At 39.6% G+C, this 26,291-nt stretch overlaps 1 protein-coding gene across 3 annotated transcripts in view; it reads left to right on the top strand.

The window, feature by feature from the left end:
* Positions 1 to 26,291, top strand: part of Tyn (trynity) — a 94,697-nt gene that overhangs the window by 61,412 nt on the left and 6,994 nt on the right. For all 3 annotated transcript variants that reach the window (XM_083043221.1, XM_083043222.1, XM_083043223.1), the window contains 2 exons: positions 24,494 to 24,581; positions 25,121 to 25,390. In XM_083043221.1, the coding sequence (XP_082899347.1) occupies positions 24,494 to 24,581; positions 25,121 to 25,390 (358 nt within the window). The remainder of the gene's footprint in view (positions 1 to 24,493; positions 24,582 to 25,120; positions 25,391 to 26,291) is intronic.

Below are 26,291 nucleotides of genomic sequence, written 5' to 3' on the forward strand. Positions count from 1 at the left end.
GATGAGTTAAATCGATCCAAACAGCTGTACAACAGGGGAGATTAAATTATATAAGCGCAAACTTGTTCGTTGTAAATTCTCATATCTGATTCGCGACTTGTGCACGGTAATCGATTCCAGCAACTGTGGACATTTGCGAATCGCGTTATATAAGGTAAATTACAGGTCGGTGCATGAGAGATAGGGGTAACTGGAAAAGTGGAATGACCCGCTTGCCGGTCGGTGATATTACATACGCGGGAATCGGCGCATTATTTATTTATTACACGCCTTTGACCTGGTTATATGGACGACAATCTCTCTCTGAAGAGAGTACCGTGTTTCTCCAACCGAACGACCGTATTCATCCCGACACATTCACCCGCCTGTGCTTAGCGGTCCTCGTCGACCGCAGAATCTTTTTTTTTTTTTCATCTCGAATCGTTTGTACGACGGAACTAGTCTCCGTCGACGACGACACGGAACTAGTAGAATGTTCTCTCTGTCGAAGGAATTTCACCGCGTCTTATTGATATCTCCAAGTGTCTCCGCCATTCTTCTCCCCGAGGGTGACGAATGCGGAAGAGACGGAGAAAGGGCAGCTGGGCTGTGAATAAATTATGGCCAGGTTGGTCGGTGACAATGACAGTTCGCGGGCATTCGCTGGCGAACGCTGCACTCCGTCTCGGATCGACCGCAAATATCGAGGTCCAGCCTCTCTGTGTCGATGGACCTCGTCAGGTATATCCTGGCATCCCGCCGGTATTCGGGCAACTTTGCGGAAGCGCTTCTCACCAGGGGCGGGCAACTCATGTTCCCAAAGGGTTTCGCAAGTGGAGCAAGTGAAGCTCGCTTATTTTGCATACGTATCGCGAATGCAGATGAGACCAGCGATATTCGCGGCGAGGCGAATATTTACGTTGGCAGACACGCCACGTTTAATATAATAGCTTGCGATATAATTAGGTTTCAGATTCTGGGGGAGTCATAAAATATTTTGGATATTTGACATTTTACGTAAAAATTCACGCGGAAGTTGGCGTGTATAAAGGTGACGTTTAATAAATCCCGTATCTTGTCAAACGTGTATTCCCGTCGTACGTCTATCATTTCACCGGAATAGTGACTCATCGTCATTTTATTTTGTAACTCCGAGCTCGGCAAGCAGTTTAATTTAAAACATCGATTCGCGTCAGGCATCTGCGACTATGAGACGAGTACTTTGTGCGATCCTCGTCGATGACGGCGACGTAATTCGCGATTTTAATCGACATCCGCGTACGATTGATATTTAATCAGATACCAATAAGAGTATATTAATAGGAGGAAAGATCGCTAAATTCGATTTTCAAGCTTTCAACGTGACTAACTTTGAGACGAACTCAGGATTTTAATTTACATATTTCACTTTACTTCTCGCTCCAATCGGCATCAAACAGCTTGAGTCGAGTAAGTGTCGATGTCATGCGCGAGATAACACGTTGCATCGGCTGTGGTGGCCGAAGAAATATCGTTTTCCTGGTATTTGTGGCGCGGCCAACGGTATCCGCCGACGTCTACGAGAAAAGAAAGAGAGAATGTTCGAATCGAAGTTAAAGGCGGTGTTCGGTTTGCACCTCCTATCTCGTAATCAAGCAACCAACCAGTTATATACTCGCGTATCGGCCGTTGAATCCAGACAAATTCGCGCGATTCGGCATACATAATGAAACACTACAGCATCGGCACGGAAGAGCGATATCGAGCCAACGTAAGCGTGAACAAAACGCGTCACGTGCGTGCATAGCTTGCAGTTTATAGCTCGTGAAACGGTCACTATATTTTAACGAATACAACTACCATGTGGTAGATAAATGCCAAAATTGACACAGATCTCGAACGTTGCGGAAACCGCAATTTCTCATCACTTTTATATCTCATGTCAGTAATCAAATATCGCGCTTCATCGAAGCTAACATAATTTTTTGAATCAGTCAATTTATTTATTAGGAACTTATTTATGTATTTAAAATTTTTGTCTTTATTTTTTTATATGATTTTTATCATATTTCTATAGGTTTTAATAGATATATAAATTTTAAGGATATATCAATTTCTGTAGTCTAAAAGGATAAGCTAAAAAGATCATTATGAAACTATGATAGAGAAAGCTAATTCTGATAAATATCTATAAATTTTTATTTCACACTTTCAGCTAGGAGCTGAAATTTAAAAATGCGATCTTGATATTTTTTCTCGAATACATACATACATTGAATTTACGTACGAGAATTTTTTAATTTTATTCTAACTTGATTGAAGAGAGGTACCTTTTTTTTCGTGCTTTTATGGTCGAGTTAACCCGTTAACCTAATTAACAAGCGTATACATCTCGAGTTATGCACGGTCTCCTATAATGGAAATTCTGTTACGTGACCCGGCCGTGCGTGCATTATTCCGACGAATGATGCTTTATACTGTATTTCCCCGTGTGTGATGAGGATCTCGCGCCGCACGAGCCATATTCAGATCGTCAGGCACTCGACTGTGGTCGCACGACGACATTACGATAATACATGTAACCGATGCGTAAGAAAACGGACAAAGGAACGAGAATAACGCGACGAGAAAGCAATGGAAAGCAAACAGCGGCACACGACCAGCTCTCTCGATTCGCTTTGGCGAGTGCATCGCATGGAGAGGAGAGATATCTGCCGGGTCCCCGGGAGTTTGTGGCCCGGACAACGGTAACCGCGCTCTTCTTCGATTCCCTGGCCAGGCCGGCGTGTTCCGAAGAGACCGTTACACTCCTCTCCAGTCAGTCATCGCCGTTGGAGGTCCACCGTGTTCGCGTATCTCCGATCCCGATGCGCTTTACTTTACCGAACAACAAATCGTAGGCGCGCGCTACTCGTGCGGAGAGTGCATTGTTGCTCCCCCCGTTCGAATCCCCCTTCATCCCTGTCCCCTTTCTCGGGAAATGTTGCTGTCGGATTAACAACAAGACGAACGTCCACTAATATACGGATGTACTCGTGTAACGAACATCGCGATTAACGGGATGTCGCGTCTTTAACGATCCAGTCTAATGTCTCGAACAGGTTTCTCGGGGCCTCCGATTGAGAGACTCCCGCGTGTCTCATCGCGAAGCGCGATAACCGTTTGCTCCTAATCCCTTATCTGCTCTTAATGCGTATAATGATTGAAAATTAAAATCGTTAGTATCGCGGATTCTCTCTGTCTCTCTTTCTTTCTCTCTGTAAGAAAACGCGCACCGTTACACAGTCGTGCTATTTTGCAATCTCTTCCTCCGTCTTCTTCGTCTCTCTCCGCGGGAATTAGTGTAATTCTGCATTCGCTCGGATGCTCGTTATTTATTAAACGGACAGCTGACGAATGACAAGAGAGATGACGATCCAGGCTGCTGATCCGTTTGCGAATAATATCTCCCAAACGATCGCATGCAGCATGTCACTTTCAATTGAATCGCTCGTCCTCGCTGATAAAAAAAAAAAAAAACAATTCCAGAATCGGCGCGTAAAAAGCATTTTCGCGAAGTAATTCAATCGAATTGGTTCCGTTTTTTTTTTCCGAGCCAGACGGACTATTTTACGTCCGCGAGGGAGAGGTTGCTTTCTGAATATCGAGGGATTTCACCCCGCGGCTAAAAAGCTGTCCGCTTCAATACACTCCAATTAGCAGCATCATCGATACGATTGCGGCGGCGGCGCCCATTTTAGAACCACCTCGTCGAAGAGGCAGAAATTGCTGGTCACGATTTTAATGGTAATGTCCGCGAGTCTCGTTATTCCAGTACAATCACCGGGGGGGAGAGCTTCTAGTAGAGTCCGTACGCGAGCATTCTCTCGATATCATCGCAACTTATTGTCAGAGGCCAACTTAACGAGACGATCGCGAGATCGCGAAGTGACATCGAAATCCGCGACGGATGAGAATCTTGGCAATTTCAAGCGTCTCGAGACGAAAATAGGTTTTCACGATCTCGATATATGTTACAAGGATTTGATTCGCTTCTAAATCGAGCATTGATTATGGTTAATAACGATGAGCGCGCATCATCGCGCGATAATGAGCGTGAGAATGGCGTGGATGTTGAATCCTTATCGCTTCTTCGATCCGCCGTGAATCGTCGAACATGTTAGGTGGTGATGTTTGCGATTATCTTTTACGTTTAGTAGCCACGACGGCTTCCTGCTTCGCGATTCCACCACCGAGTTGCCTTCGGGTACAACCGTACGACCTTGTTCCTCGTGTCCCTTCAGGAAGATCGTTACACGCCGCTACAACTTGCATTTTAGACTTTTCCCGCTGAAACGGAACTCTTCCCAAGAGAATGTCGATTAAATAAAAGTTATTATTACCGTTTAATTTGGAATTGATAAACGAAAAAAATATTTAGACATATGTATATATATATATATTCCAAACCAAAGTTGTATAATAATATATTTTACTAATAACATTCTTCTGTAAATTATTTCTGCGAACTACATATATACATTTTTATATTTATTAATTTTTTATTGTTGAATATTGTAATACTTTAATTGCAACTTCATCTCTTACAATTTTGCATAAATATATACTTTTGTTGTTCATCTCTTTTTGTTGATTTTTTAAATTATTTTATATAGTCATCGTAATATTATTAATAAACCGTTCTTTTCATCGCGATAATTCGACGCGAAATCTGGATCGATTAATCATCTCGACGCGACTAGTAATTATCTCAAAGAAAAAAACGAGATATAGGACTCTACTTATCAACGTATCATTCGTAGCTAGGTCAGAGCTATTTACATAATGCACGGATGGCATCATTAAGCGATTAATTTAAATCGCGGGTAGCTGAGCGATTGGCGAGATTAAAGGATATTTGTGCGATTGAAATAACGATCGAAGTTATATCGATACGACCGGTTTTGATGACGTTCAATGACGTCGGGGAAATATTCTGTCATTTTGCAGTATCGACTTGCCCGCCCAGAGTTTATGTCTGCTTTTAATGGCGATTCTCTCGAGGCACTGCCGGCTTCCTAGACGTTTCGCGAAAACTTCCTGGTCTGGATTCCAGCGCGATGGAACGTGGAAATAAATAAATAAAATGGGCGCGGTATCTCTCAAGCTTTTCCTCTTGATACGTGATAATCCGACGTGAAATTACCAGCGAGGGGGCAGATTAGCACGAAGCTAAACGTGTTCTTGGTTACGCGTGAGCAGGCACGTTGGTTTCCACGCAGACGACCAAGCTCTTATTAAATTAATTAACCGGCACTGATTCTCCGCGAGATTCTCATTACATCCCTTATTTATGGTCGAACGTGCATATAATTCGGTTCTATTCGACAAATGCTTCGACTAGTTACATGTTAATTTTGTAAAAAATTCTAGTAAAATATGGAAAATTTTTTTGTTAAAATTAACGCACTAGTTTCTAATATATTTTCTAATAAACTTTATAATAATTTGACAAGTACATTCTAATAAGTTTCTTTTTTTAAGTTTAATTATCATCATAGGTATTCGAGATACTTAATTAAAAACATCGAATAATAAATCCGGATTCAGTATTCTGTTCAGAATACATATAAGATAAAATTAATATTACGTAATTATTTAAAATCATCGTAAATTTTAACATTTGAGACGCACACTTTTTTAATTGTAAATTAATTGTAAATTAGCTGCTAGGACATCTTTAAATAGATATTGGATTATGTATATGTATGTATCAAATAAATTCCCGCTATACTACATAGTTGCCAGATAATGGTGAGAAGCATAAAGAGAGTGCATTGCCGAGATGTAGAAACGCAGAAACGTTTTAGGAGTCAATATCACTCAGTTTCAGGTCAATGCCAGAAGCATTTCGTAATTCACGTTCGTACGAGACCGTTACCGTCATTTCCGCGATGAGTTTTACGCCGAGATCGGCGATTTAAGACTCAACAGGCGGGCCAGGTAAGAATCAAGGATCTGGATTCCGCGCAACGTATTTGTAGGTAACTGTAAGTCGTAACTGTGGAAAGCGAACAATCGGTGCTAACTTTAACGCGACTTTAACGACGACGCCCCGTTAATAAACAGCGGTTGAGGTTTCCTGGGCGAGAGTCGCGCTCGCGAGGATTCATTGTTCTCCAGCAACTCTCCGTATCGGATGATGACGCATTTAATGAGAGGGATGGGAGGGGGGAATGTTGTCTAATTATTTGCTCATGATTCTCAAAAATTATAACTGTATTCGTACGTATGTTATCGCGAAAAATTCACGAATAAAACCTCGCGCACAAGTTTCTCTTCTGTGATTTATTTTATTATTATATTGGTCGGCATATTGAGAGGCCTCCTTACATTCGCCGAGGGCTCGTCTCTCTCACGAAGGTTTAGATATTTTTTAATTTCTTTTTTTTTCCGCTTGTATGCTTGTACGGTCCGATCTTCTTCTGCCTCTTTATTTTCTGCCTCATTATTTATAATTCTTATTTTCATTAGCTACGAAGAACAACGGACCTCCGACATCGAAGGGTATAATTTAAGGACGATTGAATTTGTAGAACATAGGCCGTTGCGTGTTTTAAGAGTCTTCTCGTGCGTTCATCGTTAAATTATTCTTAACTGTTGTTCATAGAACAAGAGAGGGAGAGAGAGAAGGGAGGGATATGTGTTTTTAACATAACTTTTTTTAAGTAAATTCCACGAAATAAACTTAGAAATATGAATAAATGTAGAGTACAATTAACGCGTGGGAATTATTTTAATTGCATATAATTATTATTGTTAAGTATTAAATAAGCTGCAAGCATTTCAATATTGCTTAAATAGTCATCTACTTAAATGCTTTATTTACAATTAAAATCAGCTTTCCTCTCTTCTACTTAATAATAATTAAATTCAATATTTAAAGATGTAGTAGCTATTAATTTACGAATAAGAAAATGTGTGTCCCAAACGTTACGATTTATGATGATTTATGTAAAATAAAATGACATAATTTTTTTATCTTACGCGTTATTCAATATTCTGAATAAAATACTGAATATTTTCTGATATGTCTATTATCCGATATTTTAATTACATATCTCAAAATAAATCGAATATTTATGATAAGTGGAAAAAAACTAAGGTATATTAACGTTAATTATAGAAATGAGAAACCGCTATTTCAATAAAATTATTTTAGGATAAAAGTTAAATGTAAAAAGATACATTATTTACAACTGTGAAGCAAATATGAAATATGTATATCACCGGTAAACTTCCTCATCTTTAATATAGAGTTTCTTAGTTTCTCGAAAAGAATGAGTTGATTCAATCAACTGTTACATTCAACTCTTCAATTGCACCCGAGGTAATGATAATTTCAATCCGACAGAGACTTCCTTTATAGTTTTATTCGTTACATTCCACCATTGCATGTTATCGAGTTCACGCATGAATTCCATAACAAGCGTTGACCATAAAAGCGTCGATAGCATGATGCACGAAACGATCGTAAACGCTATAGGTGAACTGTATATATATGCGGTAGCCTACAAAAATTATATAATCCCGTTAAATCCGAACAGTGCCCCCAATTCTCGCGTTCTCTTTTTTTTTCTTCAATTATACAGAGGGTGAAAGAGATTTTTATGTGAAAATCAAAATTTATTTTTACCAAATCTCTATATATATACAACATATATATATATATATATATATATATATATATTTATATAAATATATTTATATAAATCTCTTTTCTATATATTATACATCGCGTGCAACAAATATAAAATATTTATCTCATTATCTCTTAATATTATATATATTTGAATAATTGTTTACTTTTACATCTTAAAATTCGAGATGATGTGCATAAATAATTTAATTTGGCGCACATGAAACACGCACGAGTTTCTTGAAAAGGATTGATTGAGGACACGAAAGATCGGATCCTATTCGTCTACTGTCGTACCACCAAGCACGTTTGCGATTAAATAAGCATAGCGACGTAATAGCTACCTTCGCGAGTCACGATATATACTCGCGCGTGACGGCGCGTCAGCCACATCGGAATTCTCGTCGCAGAACGATTCATTAACTGCGGGCTCGCGGATTATTTCCCATTCAGGGAAGATCGAGAGAGAGAAAGAAGCGCCGACGATCGTTTCTCGCAGATGTTCTCGGCACCTTTGACGGATTCCACAGTATTGATTATAAGGTCGACATTCGGGCCTTTACTGCGGAGAATTTTTAACGCCGGCTCGTTAACCGAATATGCACAACAGGTATTTTACGGTTAAAGTGAAGACGATTATTTCGTAAAATTATTTACATTACCGGCATTAATGAGAGAAATATTAGTTATTAATGCACGTACTTTAGAATAAACCAAGCGCAGTTTTGGATATTTTAATCTCCCGTAAATCTGGATAGTTCAGAGTGTACAATCTGTTATATTTTCTGGACTAAGTTATATTTAATGTTAATTAATTTTAATAATTTTTTAATTACATTATTTATTCTTGCGGAAACATACATCGCGGCAATTTAACAATGACACCTATGTACATAATATTCCGTCTCGAAATGCAATTAAACATAAAATCTGGCGATTCGCCACGGATAGGAAAAAGACATATCCGGATGACGATTGTGGGATCGGGACTTTTTCTTTCCACGTGAAAAGCCACAGAAAGTCGCGACTGCGAGAAGTTCCATTGCGATGAAACCGTTTTCCGTAACCGCCAAGTGGGCGGATGAGGCGTAGGAGGAGAAGGATAGGGATAGGAGAGAGCTAAATAGAGAAAAAAAATCGAGAGACCAGAAGAGATAGAGACGCAAAGGTCTACCGTTTTTCTCCTCCTTTTCGTCTCTTTTACGTAACGGTACCTTGATCGTGAAGAGCTACGAGAGCTCGAAATCTAACGTTCGGAAACTCACGGTTGCGGAACCGCACTTTGGAAATCGGTGATTAATTGCTCGTTAATTGCTTGAACACCCAACCGTGTCTCGTTGCTTTACAAGGGAGCTTAACAGGCTCGCCGAAAAGGCTCTTCGTGCATATGTATATAATGAACACCGTTATGATCTCGCGCTGGGACGCCTCGATCTTCTTGTTTCAAGGCTCATGAATATAAGAGACGTGGTCCATATCTCGCGCGTGATCTTCATTCAACCTCTGTGAGAAAGAGGCGGCAGTTCATACGAATCATTCGTATATGAACGGCCGTGCACAATTGGCCATTATTCGTAGGTGATTATTTGTGAAGAACACAAGTGTTAAATCAATTAGCGAGCGCCATAATGCGGCAGAAAAATAGGTGCATCGCTCTCGATGAAATCAGCATTACGATGAACCGCTAAGTAGAAAAGCGTTAGGCGTGTCATTACTTGTACGGTGAGGCTTTGCGAGAGGCCCGCCGACATCTCGCAAATTGATTGCACACTATTGCTGCGAGTGTATATCTGTCTTGGGAAATTTATAGCTCTTTCCTTAGAAGGTTCCTTTTATTATAATCCACGGATGTTTTTTTCCTCGGTCTATGTGCGCTGCCTCTTGGCGGTGATGTGATGTTTATATACTATGCGCGAGATGTACGTACCGTAAGAGAGCATCCGGCTCATCTAGAGCTGCCATGGATAGAAGGTAGTATATAGCAGGCGCCGTTCTCACGCGAATGTACAAGAATCTCTTTCGCCTACTTTAATTTACCGTAGGTAGTTATTAACTCCGACAAGGCGGTCGCCCATTAAAATAATTAGAATAGCCTCATAATATAATTGCATAATTGAAGTGATATAGTAATGATAATTTGAAATCGAGAAACTACGACATGAGAATAATCGATGGAGTGAGAGAAGAATTTGTTAAAATAATTATTACGCGAGATAGAACTCGTTGCTCGAGGATGTGACAGATGCCGGATGTGTACATTACTTTTTTTTTTTATCTACTTTACAACGCCGTAAATTCCTATCCCGAAACACGGACAATGAAATAATTACAGTTGTACTCGCCGCTGGTCGCTCTTACAAGAAGTCCAGCCTTTTCCTTCCTCATCACTTCTTCCCGTCGTTAAATCCCGTTGGCCTCCAGGAAATCATGTCCCCGCGAGGAAAAGGAAGAGATTCTAGAGAGCTCGGAATTTAATTTTAAATTGTTCATTGGCTAATCTAATTTTATTTCCTACAATTTTTATCGACATTTTGACAAGTCGCATCAGAATTGCTTCCAATGAGCGCCTATGGATTGATTACACGACGTGCAGCTCTGTAACCGATGCTTTCAGCACCGATAGATATATGTAACTTGGAAACTATAATGCAACAGTCGTGTAAACTGCTGCAAGGCAAATCGTACGAAGAGAGTCAAATTATTTATTTGAAGACAAAAATTTTTCCCATACTGTTTTTCGCGAATTATCTGTATTTTTTTTTTATATAGGATATTAAGAATTCTTAGGCGAGGTATTAATACATCGGCCGTAAAAATCAAGATTAAAATAATTGAAAAAATTAACGCGCCACCATCCGTAGATCAATTGATTCGAAATACGATGTATCTCCTGCGTTTTTGATTGAATGCGATATACTACAGCTGATTCGCCGGCGAAAGATTTCTTCGATGTGTGTTGATCGACCGTGTAATCTCCTTAACTCTCCCGGATTCATTTTGTATCATTATCTTATCGCTATATAGCCATGAAAGACGCCCGCTCTATGCTTTTTTATCGTAAAAATTGAATTGCATTGATTGCACTTGATTGTATATCACGATTGTTTCGATATATCAATATTGAAAGGAAGATGCGAAATAAAGCGCACCTGTCCGTAATTACGATAATTTAATAACATTAGAAACAACTACGTATCACCAGGAAGTTAAAGAAAAATATAGTATACATATATCTTAAAAATATGTAAATATATGTATCTTTTACTTTAAACTTACATTCTAATCTTTTACTTATATCTTAATTTAGCAGAAAGAGAGAGTGAATTACTCGGAAAAGGCATTGCTTAGCTTCAACGCTTAGCATCTACTCGAGAACGAAACAAACATAAACACGTTCCGCGACGGTGCCTTCATTCACACAACAACTTCTCGCGGAGAAGAATTATTAATAAAGCGACGTATAAAAAGGACTCGCGCATCCAATTATCCCGCGATAGGACTCCCGCTGGAGATTTCACGGAAGATCGTGTAAAAAAAAACGCAGTCACTTTCGCCGGTAGCGATAGCGAATCAGCCAAAACCGGTCAACCTCTTCAGCAACTCCGTGTGCAACTCCTTGAGAGTCCAAGGTCGATCCCTATGTTTCACTCTAGCGTTTGTGCTCTCCTCCCTCATCCCACGATGCGCAGGTGTTTGCTCCCACTCTCCGGAATAACAGAGTCGTCGGCATCTGTGCGTTCGCACCTCGGCGATTGCGATTGCGTGTGTGCGTTTATTGTGTTGCGTGCGGTAACCTAACCGGGGCCTCTCTTCGTCAACCAAGGAGCTGCTGCTCATTAACTCGAGATCGTTTCTCATTAGCGGGCAGCTCGCATAATCGACTTCCCTACATCCGCAGCTTTTCTTCGTTTTCCTTTCCCAGAGTCTGCTCTCTGCGCGGGTCCTCATGGTCCTCGTCAACTTGTTCGACTCGTCTTGAACTCTTGACGTGACGAGCATCAGACATGTAACGACGATTGATTCACACACTGATATACGAACGTCATTGTTCTCGCGACTGTCGTCTTGTGTAAGCGCGATAATCAAGATTACCTCAAACTCGAGTAAGCTCTAGTGAAAGTTTTCTTTCGTCCTTCGCGACACTGATCCGAATTTCAGATGTGGGACGCTTTATCACGCGACTTGTCGCAATTAGATATCCGCGATTTTTTTCCTCGTTGCTTCTTCGGATTTTGAGCCCTAATTGCGAGCTACATATACATTATATAGAGAGACTCGCGAGTAGGAAGGCACTGTAGTATCAGTGCACTCGCTTGGAGCACACAAACGTGATTATTATTCGTTCCATTAACATGCAAATTACGTGTACGCGAGTCGAGTCGTGGTCTGCAGTCGTCCAGCGTAAATCGCAGTCGCAATTGCACTTCTCATAATTAGATTCATCGCATAATCCTCGGATAATATATTACTTAGCGCACTTGGGCCGCCGGCGGGTACCCGTGATAGAAAAATGCCTTAACCAGACGATCGTGCGTGCACCGTTGGATCCCGGTCGTTTTGCCCCCTCGCTAGGCACGAGTCTATTAACTTCGCGGAGCCTGTTAGCGATAGAGCTTTGCCGCGATGCAAATCTGCGCGATCTGCTGTGCACCAGCTATACGAAAAGTGTATGCACGCCGCGCCGCGGGTAGGGCAAGACGTTAAATCACGCCTGGTCCGTTCTAAATAGCCATTAGCCGGCGAATCCGTAATTACCGGGTATGAAAGACTCTCGCGGGGAGAAATCGTAGACGCGCAATTTATCGACCGGTTCATTGAACCTCGAGTTATAATGAAAGCGGTGCATCCAGAAGGAGCAGAGCTCATCCCTCGCGCCTGTTGAAGGATGCTGTCATGTAAGAAAGAAAAATTTGCTTGCGAGTAATAATCAGGGTGTTTACTTCCCTTGGAAAAACCAGGGATTGTCAGGGATTTTCTTTTTATCTTGAAAAATCCGAGAATTCGAGAATGTAATTTTATTCAGACTTATAGAATTATTTCAAAAATTTTTGTGTCTTTAATAATTTTACTCTTATATGATAAGCAATCCACTTATTGGACAAGTTAGTAATCATATATGTTATTTAACTATTATTTTATTCAATTTTTTAATATTTAAATTAGTACTCTGAAACATTTATAATAAATTATTTTTATTTTATATTTCTGTATATATCTTTAGCGTTGAGATACAGTGATATATTGCATTTTGTTATTGTCTAAATTAATTTTACGATTAATAAATCAATATAAAAACTGCGTTAGAAAAACTGTATTTTTCGTAACTTTTTTTTGTAATTGTATATGAATAGAAAATATTAGAAAGCGCATATAATAAAGAAACTTGTTCTGAAAAGCTGTATCTACAAATTTTCTTATTTGACGTGGAATTTTAAACGAAAATACTTGAAAAAAAAAACACGGAATTCTCAGGGAATTTTTTTTTTACAAGATTTGAGTAGACACTCTGAATAATGTCGAGACAGAAAAGCCTTGGAAAAATCTCTTCAACGAATGGAAGCGTGGATTAATAACCGAGCAATGCTGCAGAAGGTGCTTAACGCGAATTAAGCGAAATCGCCGATTCTCGGATACGATTGCGTAGATATTCATTATGCTTCCTTATGCGAGCGTTTCAAAATCGCAAACATATCGCGGCGAGTGTACTCGAGCCGACTGGAAGGACACGGGATGGAAATTATCTTAAGTGCTCCCGTCGGCGAAGCCGCCCTCGAGAGAGCATTAATTTATAACGTCCAAGCCGCGATCCCAGAGACGATAGAGAATAAACGAATTCTCTCTCTCCTCTCCTCTCCGTTCACGGCTTGGTCATCGGGTCGTGTCGTCCTGTCCTAGGTATAGGATCCGATAGACCTCCGGAGTTTCTCTCCGGTGCTACTAATCGAGAAAAATCCTACCAACAAGGCAGTATCGTGTAACCGTGGACGCACATCCGTGAATATTCCCTTCCTCGGCCCCCCTAGTCGTAGACTTCTTCTTCTTCTTCTTCTTCTTCATCCTTCTTTTCTACCTTCGTTTCTTCTCCACCTCGTGTCACGGAGCCTGCTTTCGAGTTGCATCGTGTCCTTGAACGGTACAGCGGGTTCCTCCTGGAAATCGTTTTGTCTCGCCGTCCTGCCTCGCTGATCTCGCTCCGAGCTTCTATTCCCGGTCATTCCATTTGCATCTGAGCCAGCCAGAGGAGCCAGATGAGCGTGGACGAGAGAAAGAGGAGAGAGAGAGAGAGAAAGGTAAAACGAGGGATCCGGCTTAGAGTCTTGGTTGGAAAAATCGCGGAACACGCTGGCTGGAACGATCAGCAGACAAAGTGTCTTCGTAGAGCTACGGCTTTGCATGATCACGACCGCGTTGATGATGTCCTCCACGTGACGTCTCGGTAGCTCGTGTCGTTCGTCGTGTTTTCGAGAACCGGTGTGTCTATATTAGCTTAACTAAAATTTTATTTACTTTCAATAGGTACCAAGCTTACACTAAGTGGGTTAAAAGTTCATTGAATTTTTAAAATTGCGCGAACGCCGATCTTCCTCATCTTGGATAGTCGATATTTAGGTATAAATTCTCTGGAAGAGAAAAAAAATGAAATAATTTGACATAAAGTTGATTAAATACATATCGAGCTAGATATATGCATTTAAATTCTTCGAGTTACTTTTCTCGAGAATGCCTTTTTTTTCTCATACGCCTGATGCTGCACCCACTCTCGCTCTTTCGTCAGCGAATGATCTCAAGACAGTCTCGAGATGCGACTCACGTTCGCAAGTTACGTTACATCGCTGGCGTACATCGTTGATGTAACGGATCGGTGTCTTCTCGTCGTATCCTGCATTGTTCCCCTTTCTCCCTCCACGGGATAAATTTCTTGCGATTCCTTGAAATGAACACATTACACGAAAGCAGCAGGATAAACGATCCGTAGCGAGTTAACTGTAAACACGGGGACGCATTCTGTCCTCGAGTCTTGCACCTCGTCTCATTATAATATGAGTAACGGCACGGAGAAATCATCATTTATCTTGTCTTCGAAAAAATTCAAAATTATTAAGCACAGTTTATTAATATTTATTGCTTTCTCCCAGACTGGACTAAATTGTTTTTTTTTTTTTTCATATAAAAAATAATGCAAAATAAAAATGAGGATAGATAGACTAATTAACAAACGCTAAACGGATTTTATCGAGAAGATTACTCTCTCTTAATATATAAAATTCTATATTATTAGTTGCTCGAAAAAAATGTGTCTATAAAGCATACTTAAATAATACGTCGATCTATTCATCCGCCATTAAGTTTCTCTTTAAACGTATATTTAATACTGATCGATATAACCGGTTTGAGTCTTCATGAATATATTAGTAGGCTCGTTAACTCGAGTGTCAACGCCAAGATTGTCGATTTCTGCCCAGGAAGCGGTAGTAGCTTCAAGGTCGTTTTTCTCGAAACCCTCATAAAGCAGCTTATTACGCGATTTTTTTTCGACTTTAGAACTGAGATGGAAATAACGGTGGTGATCGGCCAATGAGCGTCTAATTATCATCAGTCCGGTCTCCAGATGTGAGAATTTCCTCATCGGGGGCTTCTGCTTTCTCTACGCGTTTAGATATTATCCCAAGGTCGTCACTTCCGCGCAACTTGCAAGACAAGTTCTCCCGAAGAACATATTCTTTCCTCGTAAAATGAAAAACGACGTAACGGAAGATGCAACTAGTTAATTAACCGAATGCTTAATTATCCTTGTGGCTCGACGCCGATTGCGAGTTTCTCTATTAGCTAGATATCATTCTTCCTGACTTTTCTTTCGACGAAAGGAGAGGAAATGAGGAAAGTCGACGAGGAACGCTCGCAACCTGGAGCCTAAAAGCTTGCATTTTTCTTTCCCAGATAAAATCGAGTTTTCAATGTCTTCGAGTTACGTTATATCGTTCCATCATCGCGGTGTAGCTGCTTCCTTTTCTCTACAGACATTAAGATTATCTCTCGTGCAAATGGAGCGAGGAGTAGCCGCGGGTCATTTTGTACTACTGTTTTATGCGAAGAAGATAAGTGCGGCTTCGCTGCGGAAGGATTCCTCGTTTTCTTTTATTTCCTTCCCTGTCAGTTTTTTTTCTATATAACTCTTTTCTGCCTTATTTTTCCTTTTATTTTTTTTTCTCGCAAACTTAAATACAGTTATCGACAATACGATAACTTGTACATATCCGTCGAACTGATATTAACTGAAATTGATACATAGATGTTTCCTAAATTATTCACTTTGATTTTATTTCCAATATATCGGAGATCTTGTCGTAGATTTAATGCTGTATGCCTTGTCGACAAAATGTTTAATAAGCGCTTATCGATTCTTCGTTCAGGATGTTTTCAATTTTACTGTAGACACGACCATGAAAGAAAGATAACTTTATTACAAGTTTCCAGTTATCGCATTATAATCTTGTATTACATTCTATTTTAACATCTTTAATTTTTTGATTTGACGTCATGTCGCTTATTCTTCATTTTTCTTTATATTTCTATTTTATAATAATTATAATAATTATTAATTTTTTAAATAATTCTTTATTTTGATTTATATTTTTATAATATTGCCAAATCTATTTACCGTTGGTGATTTAACATAAAAATATCTTTTTTTTCATCTCAGCTTGCATTTCCTCAATCACTCAAGCATTTATAGTAGTTCAATTGTCCACTCTCGAAGATGATTTACGCGTAATCCAATTCGTGACTGCGGAAAAGATAATTTCTCCCGTGTCTCTCCAATTAAACCGTGCCGCGAATGTTATCCCATATCGCTATCTCGACGTTTATTTATTCCGTTTTACCTATCTACGCACTGCCACTATCGAGCGCTCGGAATATACACTTCCGTGTTTCATCTCTCTTTGTCCGAGCCACCTGTAATTCATCGCGAGAATAATTTCCGTCCCAGGATGAAGAAATCTGGTGGCCGCGCCTGGCGCGAGATGATGAAGTCGTCCGCTCTCTTCAGCTTCTTCAGAGCCGCGCGAAATCCTCGATCGAAGATAAAACGTAGAGATATCCTTCCGCAACACTTTCCTCCTACCGCGTATATTCTTCGGTAATTAATTCTAGCTTAAATGTAGTAACGACCGGCATTAATCGATTTGAACGCCGGAGGACGAGCAACCTCCTCGTTCGTGTAATATACGAGATCGTCAATCATCTGGTCTCCGTAATATGTACATGAAATGTCGGTGGAGAAGCAAGAAGCGTCAATTGGAGAACTACAGGTGGCTCACGGCTTCGGGGTCATCGTATCTCGCTTCTTCATTTCTTTTACTCTATATAAAGAACTTTGAAGCAAAGTTAACGACTGCGTTCTGAGGTCTCAAGTCTGAAAGACGTTGAAGTTTTTTTTATTCTAAAAACTCCACGCAGGATTGCCTCTTGATGATACGCGTGTCGCGATATTAGCCGAGAGGAAGGGAAACTGTTATTAAGACAGACCGCTTATTAATGTGCAAGAAACACGTGAGAGAAGAGATGAGAATTTATCTCGTTTTACGAGTGTCTTTTAGAGATAAAATTTCGCCGATCGCTCGCTTTAAAACTATGAAATAATCCATGATGAAGAATGAGAAGACGAAGATGAAGATGCGAGTTGAAAGATCGTTTATGTGAGCTTCGTGTGATTACCGCTTGCCTGATATGAAACCATAAAGTGCGAGGGGCCCCGTAGATTTCTGTACGCGTCTATCTTCGGTCTTCAACTTCGCTCGAACGTTCCTTCCCATCATCGAACGTCGAAAGTTTTCTAACGCGATAACTGTGCGCTTCTCCATACGAGAATATTCCTCGTAAAAGTCTCTATCTTTCCCTCCCAAGAAGTATCAGCCCGGGATGATCTCTTCTCGCACAATTTCAAGAATCGACCACGAGAGACGTCATACTTATACCGCGTTCGTGCACGATCATGCGAATACGCGCTTAGGTAAGAAGTGATTTTTTTAAAAGTACTCTGAGCCGCGTGTGCGGAGAACGGAGAAAAACGACTTCGGCAGAGGCCATTCCGGGCTACTGATTTATAGAACTCGTTACAACGACGATACATCATTTTAATATTCGCCGTTGTGGGACAAGTCTCTCTCTCTCTCGCGCGTTGTTGGAATAGTACGTTTACGGCATCTACCTGGATAATATCCTGGATGGATGGAGATGAGAGCCGAAAGGTCGTCCTTCCCTCTCGCTTGCCTGATTATTATTCCCGCGCTGTGATAGCGCGAAGAAGGGAAGGGCTCCTACGCCAGGTCGTTGCACCAGGACGAAGTCTTCCGCCAGAGAGAACGTACGAGCGCAATTGTATTTTTTTATTTTTATTTTTTTCTACTTGGCTTGTTCTCTGTTCTCGGTTTTATTACCCCTTCGCGTTTTCTGTATAATACACCGATCTAGCTGTTAATTATTCGAAAGATTTATCGAGATCACCCGGTGCGCGCGTCCCGATGCACGTTTCGCCAGATCGATCGATCGATCTTAAAGTAGTTATCACTCGCCTTGATCGCTGAGAGGCAACGAACCTAAGGTTTTCTCATCTCGGTTCTCAAAGAATATCAAGGCGAGTTAGAACGCTGGAGAGACTCTTCTTCACTTTATTTTAAAATAAATATGTGGAAAAAATATTAATTAATTAATTACCATAGTTAAATTTTTAGGTATCCCTATACTACACCTGAAATTTAGTTACCAAGCTTAAATTTAATTTCAACTAGCTATTGTTTAATAGAAATTTTCCCGTTAAATTATAGTTAAAAATATTAGTTATCACAGAGCTCAAATTTAGACACGATAATTAAATTTTAGATGTAATATAGAGATGCCTAAAATTTATCTAATATAACAGTAATATTTTTTTTCGTATGCGCAATCTTTCAATAATATATTTGTTTTAGGAATTTTTAATCCTAATGTTTGAAACGCGTGAATTTCATCATTTTTTTTCACGCAAGAGCCGAATAAATTTCGTGGTCAATTTTTTACGGTTTGTACGTGATGAACGAAATATCTATCGAAAAAGAAATAAATGCGTCAAGGACCGTGAAAATCTTCTTCAAGACTTCTGTTGTGAGCAGCTTAAGCGCGATTTACGTATCTTTATTATTTATAAATTCGTTGCTGTACGCCAGCTTTCGTCTCGCTTCGTTCTTTTTCCTTATATTCTCTTTCTCCTCAACCTCGCGTTCCTGCAAACTCATTGTTTATGAATCAACGCTGACGCTACTGGTCTGAGGTCGTGAGGATAGTCATCGTAGTTCATCGAGTTCACATTGCATTAATCCGGCATTGCGCGAAAATATTCAACGGCTTGAAAATTCCAAAGATTCATTCCCAGAAAATTACGAGCTTGCAGAGTCCATTCATCTTCAATCCTTTTCTATTTTGAAAAATGTAACACATTTTACGCTAACAATTTAAAAATCGTTACATTATCTCGTGTAAAAGATCGTTCACTATTTAAATAATAAATAATAAATTTAATTATTTAAATAATAAATAAGTAACGAACGTATTTCTCAAAAGCACCATCTCTTTTAATATAATAATTAGTAAAAAAAAGAAGGAAACAAAAATAATATTTGATTAATGCTGTGGAGACTTAATGTTTCCCCAAGAATTTTTTTTCGATTTTTAACATCCCGAAGACGAATGGTTAATATTTTATGCGGACGGGTTATTTATTTAATTATAAGCGCCGTGTATCGCAACCCCTTGTTACTTCATCACTATTCACCAGAGATGAGCATCAACATTTCTCATGTACTAGACACGCACACGAAGGTCTGCTTTTCGCTTTCATGTAAATTCCAACCGCGAACAGAGTCAGATTCATCACGGAAAGCGGATGTAGTATCGTGACGGGAAGCGCCTTCGCCTCTCTCTCTCGAGAGAGGGTGTGAAGCGACCCTAGACGAAGGAATGATGATTCCTCTCCTCGCGAAACGTCGGACTCTTCCTATCGCAGCATCATTCTCTCGGAGAAAGAAGGAGGGAGGAATAGGGAAAGAAATCGCGCGATGGCGTGCACTTGGCAGAAATAACAATCTTCCCCGTCTTTCCGTAAAACTTTTTCCCTTTCCCTTTCGCCGACGCCAGGGATGTAACAGCGAGGAACAATTTTCTCTTCACCGTCTAATCAGTTCCACCTAGGTAACCATGGAGGAGACTTTGAACGCTCGCGAACGTTGCAAAATCGGTGCAACCCTAGGTTGATATGTTCATCGAGATAATTGTACTCGGTTCGAGCAATGTTTACCGGAGCAATTATTATCGGACTTTGATTCGTAAACGTTACGTATGGGAAATTATACGCGTATAAAGTACTGAACGTTTACCATCCAGCGAATGCTCGTCTCTATCGCTATCCTTTACGAAAATATAGGAAACGAGTTTGTAGCATTAAATTCACTCTGGAGAAGCCATTAATTCGAATGGCATCGACGTCGCGAGGAGAATAAATCTACATGCTTCGCTAGCCGAGCTCTCTCGACAACCTTCCCCTGATGCATACGCAACAATACTGCACGATTACGATCGCGATCGTACTTGTAAGCAGTTTATCTTGCGTTTATCAATCGGTCACCGGATGATTTTGTAGGAGTAGAGTCGGTTGGTGAGAATACGGAGAATATCTATGATGGGGGACTCTCGAGTTATTCGAGAAGGATAATAAAATAGCATAAGTGCATTTCCACGTGTGCAGTTCGTCATGGTAATATATTCCTCTGCAACAGATGATGCACATGGAACGGATCTGCGAGAACCGTAAACGACCCCATAAACGCCCGATTCGTTCTCGAAAGGATCGCTTAACTCGTGACGCTGTAATTGAATCTTCATGGGCTCTCGAGAGCCTACCATAATTACGTATAGCTATGGGCCGTCATGAGACTTCCATGACGCTGCATTATCCGAAGATGACGATCATGAGTCGGTTAATTAACCGTTCACGAGAATTTGCTGGATTCCAGCAAACGCGCGTTTAATTGTAATAATCATCGGCATATATAAATCTACTTAATTGTCATTACGGACAAATGTCGGGATAATTTTTCAGCAATATCTTCTCTTTTTTCTCCCTCTCGTTTAATTTAAATTCCTAAAGCATGCCATTTTACGACATGAAGAGTGCGAAACGAAAGTGCCACGCGACCGTATTCTATAGAATACACGATCCAACTCATAAAAAAGAAGTAGTATTTCCTTTCTTCGCTAGATTACCTTAACAATCTTCTGTAATTCGCATAATTGCGCCCCGTATCATAACGACTTCCATCGACGATGTGACGGGAAGTGTAATCAAGGCCTTCGCTTCGCTATCGCGAGGAACACAATTCTGGCAAAAAAGCGACTGACGTGAAATCCGGTAGGTTCGCACAGGCTCGTCGAGGATTACCGGAAGTGTCGATTCTCGCGTGGCGAACGCGCCTGGGGCGCCCGCGAAACATCGCCTGCGAACCCGTCCGCCAGGTTTTCTTCGGCGGTATCTATCGTCGAGAGACGAGACCGGTTGTGACGTAAAGGTCACGGACTCTTTCGTGTGTACGCGGGTTGACTTTTTCTCGCACGTGCAACGGCCGGGAACGACGGCGACGTGAGCCGCTCTATGTACATACACGTGTGCGAGATCGTTTTAAGGCCGTTCTACCGGGCTACCGTATATTGCATATCTCGATCGTCGCCACTAATATGAATCGAAACACAATGGAGATACTTTCCGATCGTAGATAGAGATAACGAGAAGTTGATCAGCTGTTTTAAGCTGTTTCGTGCTCCAATCCGGATTAACGTTTTATTTTGCAATAAAAAAAATCAATTCAAATATTATTACGCGGACTATTACCGATTTATGACAAATCTTTTAGTTTTATTTGTAATTTTGTCGCCGTGTTAATTCGTTTTGTTTAATTATTATCGTCTTGTTATGTACTTGTCATGTGTAATATCACTTTATATCGCACATGATATCCAATTTTTTGAGATATCTCAATATCTCATTATTTTTAACAGGCACTATTATATTTTAAAATATATATTATACGAAATTCTATTTTTGTATATTTTAATTTATTTACTTTTTGCTTTATAAACGAAGCATATCCGAAGCACAAGATAAAGAGAAAGAGTATTTGTGACACAACAATAAGAATGAACAGAGTGCCTATACTCTCTGGAAAAACTGGGAATTGTCAAGGATTTTTTTACCTGAAAAATCTTTGGGAATTCTCATTTTATTAAGACTCAGAATTTTTTCAAAAATTGTGTCTGATAATTTGATTCTTATATTGCAAACTGTCGATAATTTGCTGATTGGTCAAGTTGCAATCGTAAATATTATTTAGCTATTATTATTTTGTTTTTTAATAGAATAGAAGAAATACATTTATTATTATAGTGATATATTGCACTTGGTTATTGTCCAAATTAATTTTACGATTAATAAATCAACATTAAGAACTAGAAAAACTGCATTCTTGGGATCTTCTGCACTTCCTTTGTATAGTCTTTCTTTATAGTATGAATAGAAAACATTATAGAAAGCGCATACAAAGGAAGATATTAAAAAAAACTGCACCTAGAAATTTTCTTTCTTTACCTGGAACTTTAAACGAAAATACTTGAAAGATCAGGAAATTGTCTGGGAAAATTTGTTTACAAGATTTGAGTAGACATCCTGAATTTAAAAAGAAACCTTGCGTTTTCTTTAGACAATTGTATAAATCGAGTTTCTTAATTTTAGCGATTTCCAACGAGACGATTTTTATTTTTCTGTGTGAATCTGGAACCGCGAAATCTCTCTCCGCTTTATACTCGCAGAGTATGTAAAGGTGCCGTTAAACCCCGGAAATCCGAGTTTCTCAGGTAACTCGTGACCTCGAAGAAGAAATCCGCGCTTCCTCTGCGCGCGTGTTTCTTTCACCTCAGTAGGTGCATTAATCTTCGTAACAGTGCATCAACCTGCCTACCGAGCGCGCCTAAGCGCATTCCTCATTGTTAGCGCGCGACTTTGCCACGACGTGCAACTCGTGGGTGCTGGATCGCGAAGGAGAGGCCACGAGGGCGCGAACGAAGAGGGGAGGATGAACCTTTGGCCTCGGTACAGGCCACGACGTGGCTCTCCTTCCCCCTGGCAATCTCCAATAGAGCGCTATTATACTTGGTGACCTCGAACTCCGCGAGACTCTATACGTGGCCGGTCTTCTGGTATGATGATATCTGTATCCTTGTTATCCTAATGCGCTGATTGGCCGATCGAACGTGCACGAGAGGGAAGTAAGTTGGTCAACAAAGCCAACAACCCGTTGTTGAAATCCGACGATGGATAATCGCGGATTTATATAAGAATGCAACGATGGCTCGCGGATTTTTGATTATCCGGGGAAATAAATTTCGTGTCGAGAAGGTAGGAGCGATCTAAATTTTATTATGAAAAAAAATTATGTAATAGGTTGATGCTTATATATAATTATAGTCATTAAATAAGGCTCTGTTTATTAGCCACATCTCTTGACATCTTTCAAACTTAGAAATATAATTAGTGAACATAAATTATTATTATTACTCGGAGAAATTAAGGATAATCACAACGATTTGAGAAATTATCGATATTAGCGCAAACATTATTATTATTTACACGTGCGAGAAGAAGATTAATTGCAAAGTAACGGGAAGATGCACGTGGTCTATTTTCGACGCTCACATTCTCAAGGGTTTGAATCAACTCTTATACGCGACACACTGCTATTACCGCGAGAGATGATAGATAAACGTATTAAGAGAGAAATGTACGAAGAACGAGAAATGATCTTGCGAAATCCTCGATCCCCTGCCGGTGAGATCATCGAGAAACAGGATAGCCATCTGTGCTGGAAGAGACGGAATAAAAATGACAACAGAAGGAAACATCTAGGAAACGGTTTCGCGAAACGCGAGCAAAACATGCGGGAAATTGACATCTTGCATGCTCTCGAATATCCCAGCGCGAGTGAATCGCACGATGTTTCCTCGATCGAACCTAGCAAGAGATCGCATCTTCTCGATCTTTTATAAATATCAAATCCGTTTAAAAGATACCCATCGCGATGATAAACTCTCCGCGTTGATTAGACGTGTTCCCTATTAGTTCATTAGCTCTACCGAGATCTTATTGGGAATTATATCCCGGATAGGGAATCTAAAGTTATACATAATAATTTACCTAATAATTATATACATATATATAATATATATTATAATTATAATTACCCTTCTGTCAATGAACGAATACTCAAGGCAACTTAAAATGTTTAAAACGTGCCGGAATTTTTCTCCGCCCGAAACAAAATACAAAGGATCTTTGTATATTCGAAAATCTCCTAAAATATAACAAGAAAGAACGTCCAGAGTGCCCACCAGCCGCTGTAAAGAAATTGTCGCGATGCGATTTGTCGAAAATACGCATTGATACCCTTCCATTGGTGAAAAGGTGAAAAATTATACATTGACAGGTGGGTTAACGCGAGTCTAATCGCTCAAAAGCGGAATTTCCGCATGCAGTAATATCCATTACTCGAATATGCTGATTTGCACATTGCATGCTCTTCGTGGATACTGACGTTCCCTTGGAAACGCACTTCATTTCCTTCACATTAATTATTTAAAATAAGTTATTTAGCGCGTCGTATATATGCGGAAATTATTCTCTCGCGTGCGTGGGAATTAACCCCGCGCCAGCTCCAGAAACAATACTAGACCGATTCTAATTACGGGCTCTGTAACTGAGATTCCTTATTCTCATTGCAGATGGGCTCGTTTGGGATTGGAACGGTAGCGACTATAACCGCGAGCCTGATATTCACGGTGCTGTTGGCAAGCGGCGATGCTGCGTTGGGTATGTTTCTTTTCTAAGATTGATCGAAGTGTCACCAGACTAGAGATGTAAATAGAAAATAACTTTTTTTATAAAGAACGATTTTTTTATAGAAAAAAACAAGCTTTGTTTTTTTTTCTTTTCTTCAGATATTTAATCTTTATATTTTGATTATTGCAAATTGATTTTTCATTATTTTTTTAACTTATTGGATGATAGATTTAAATAATAGATGATAATACGAATAATCTTCAATTTGAGGAATAATAAAAATTTTCGTTATGCATCTAATTGAAAATTATCTAAATCATATCGAGTTTAATGTTTACAGCGCAAGTCTCATTAATTCGTTAAAATTATTTTCGGAAAAAAAGAAAAAGAAAAATAATATATTTTAGAAACTAATGAGGAAAAATTTAAATTTGTTCTATTAGAAAAACAAACAGTTTTTAATATCTTTATACTGAAGACGTGGATATCGGAAAAGTTTCGATGAAATAAAAAATTCTATGGAAATATCCCTTCCGCGTAAATGCACCACCCTTGCTTTGACATTTCAGCCAGGACGGCGTTCGAGAAACTCACCGATTACGATTATCGCGGCACCACCTATTATAGCGTGAGGAATCTCTCGTTGTACGAGTGCCAGGGATGGTGCAGGGAGGAGGCCGAGTGTCAAGCAGCCGCGTTCTCGTTCGTCGTGAATCCCTTGGCGCCGATGCAGGACACTCTTTGCCAACTGCAAAACGAAACGGCCGCCACGAATCCGGCCGCGCAGCCCCAAAGAGCCGCCAACATGTACTACATGACGAAACTGCAGATAAGATCCGGTAAGTTATCCGGAACGCCGGCACACATTTACTTGCGTGCGAAACATCTGTTTTGATCTAATCGAACCTTCTCTTTGGATTAGAAAGCCCCTTAATCTTTGGTAATACATGATAATTTTATTGACACTTGAAAGGCGGAGGGAAAAAAATGTTTTACTATAGGAAAAATCGCATGATTTTTGCGCATATGTATGCGAAACGAAAAAAGGGACTGTAAAATGTGATATCTGAATTTTAAACTCAAAGCAGGTTTGTGTGTCGGTAAACTTTAAAGAGAAATGGTTAACTTGGGATTTCGTTGAATGAGGCAAAGGTCCACAGGAAACAATATTAACTTACGTACGGACAATACGAGACCTTAATACGATTCGATTTGCATGGAGTAGGGTGCAGTAGGGTTTTTTTTCTCATATATATGGTCAAAGTTAAACATATTTGACACGTATGCATTATATAGAATATAGAGAATCGAAAGTTACGTAATGAAAGTTATGCGTAATATTCTAAAACGAGACGTGTCAATTAAATTGCGGGATTTCTTATTGTTTACAATAATTAAGAATATAGTAATATTATAATATTAATTTATAAATATGTATAATATTTAATATTTATAATAATATTAATATTATATAATGGGATATAGAGAATAATATATCATCAATATGTTGAAAATCCATTAAGTTAAAAAATGTGAAAAAAATGACAATTTAAAATTAATTTTCTTTTAAAAGATAATCATTACAGTAAAAGTTATAAACCAGGTTAAGATTACATATTGATTTAGGCGATTTTCTTTCATAAGAAAATATATAATGGAAGTATTGTATAAAATGCACACTTCCCGCACTTGGTCAGGTAGTCGCCTTTGTCCTTTCTCATCCTTTGTATCGCGCAAAAT

Source organism: Prenolepis imparis, unplaced genomic scaffold (genome assembly GCF_030444845.1).
Source record: "Prenolepis imparis isolate NDT839.2.m4 unplaced genomic scaffold, iyPreImpa1.0 SCAF_7, whole genome shotgun sequence".
Taxonomy (NCBI): Eukaryota; Metazoa; Arthropoda; class Insecta; order Hymenoptera; family Formicidae; genus Prenolepis; species Prenolepis imparis.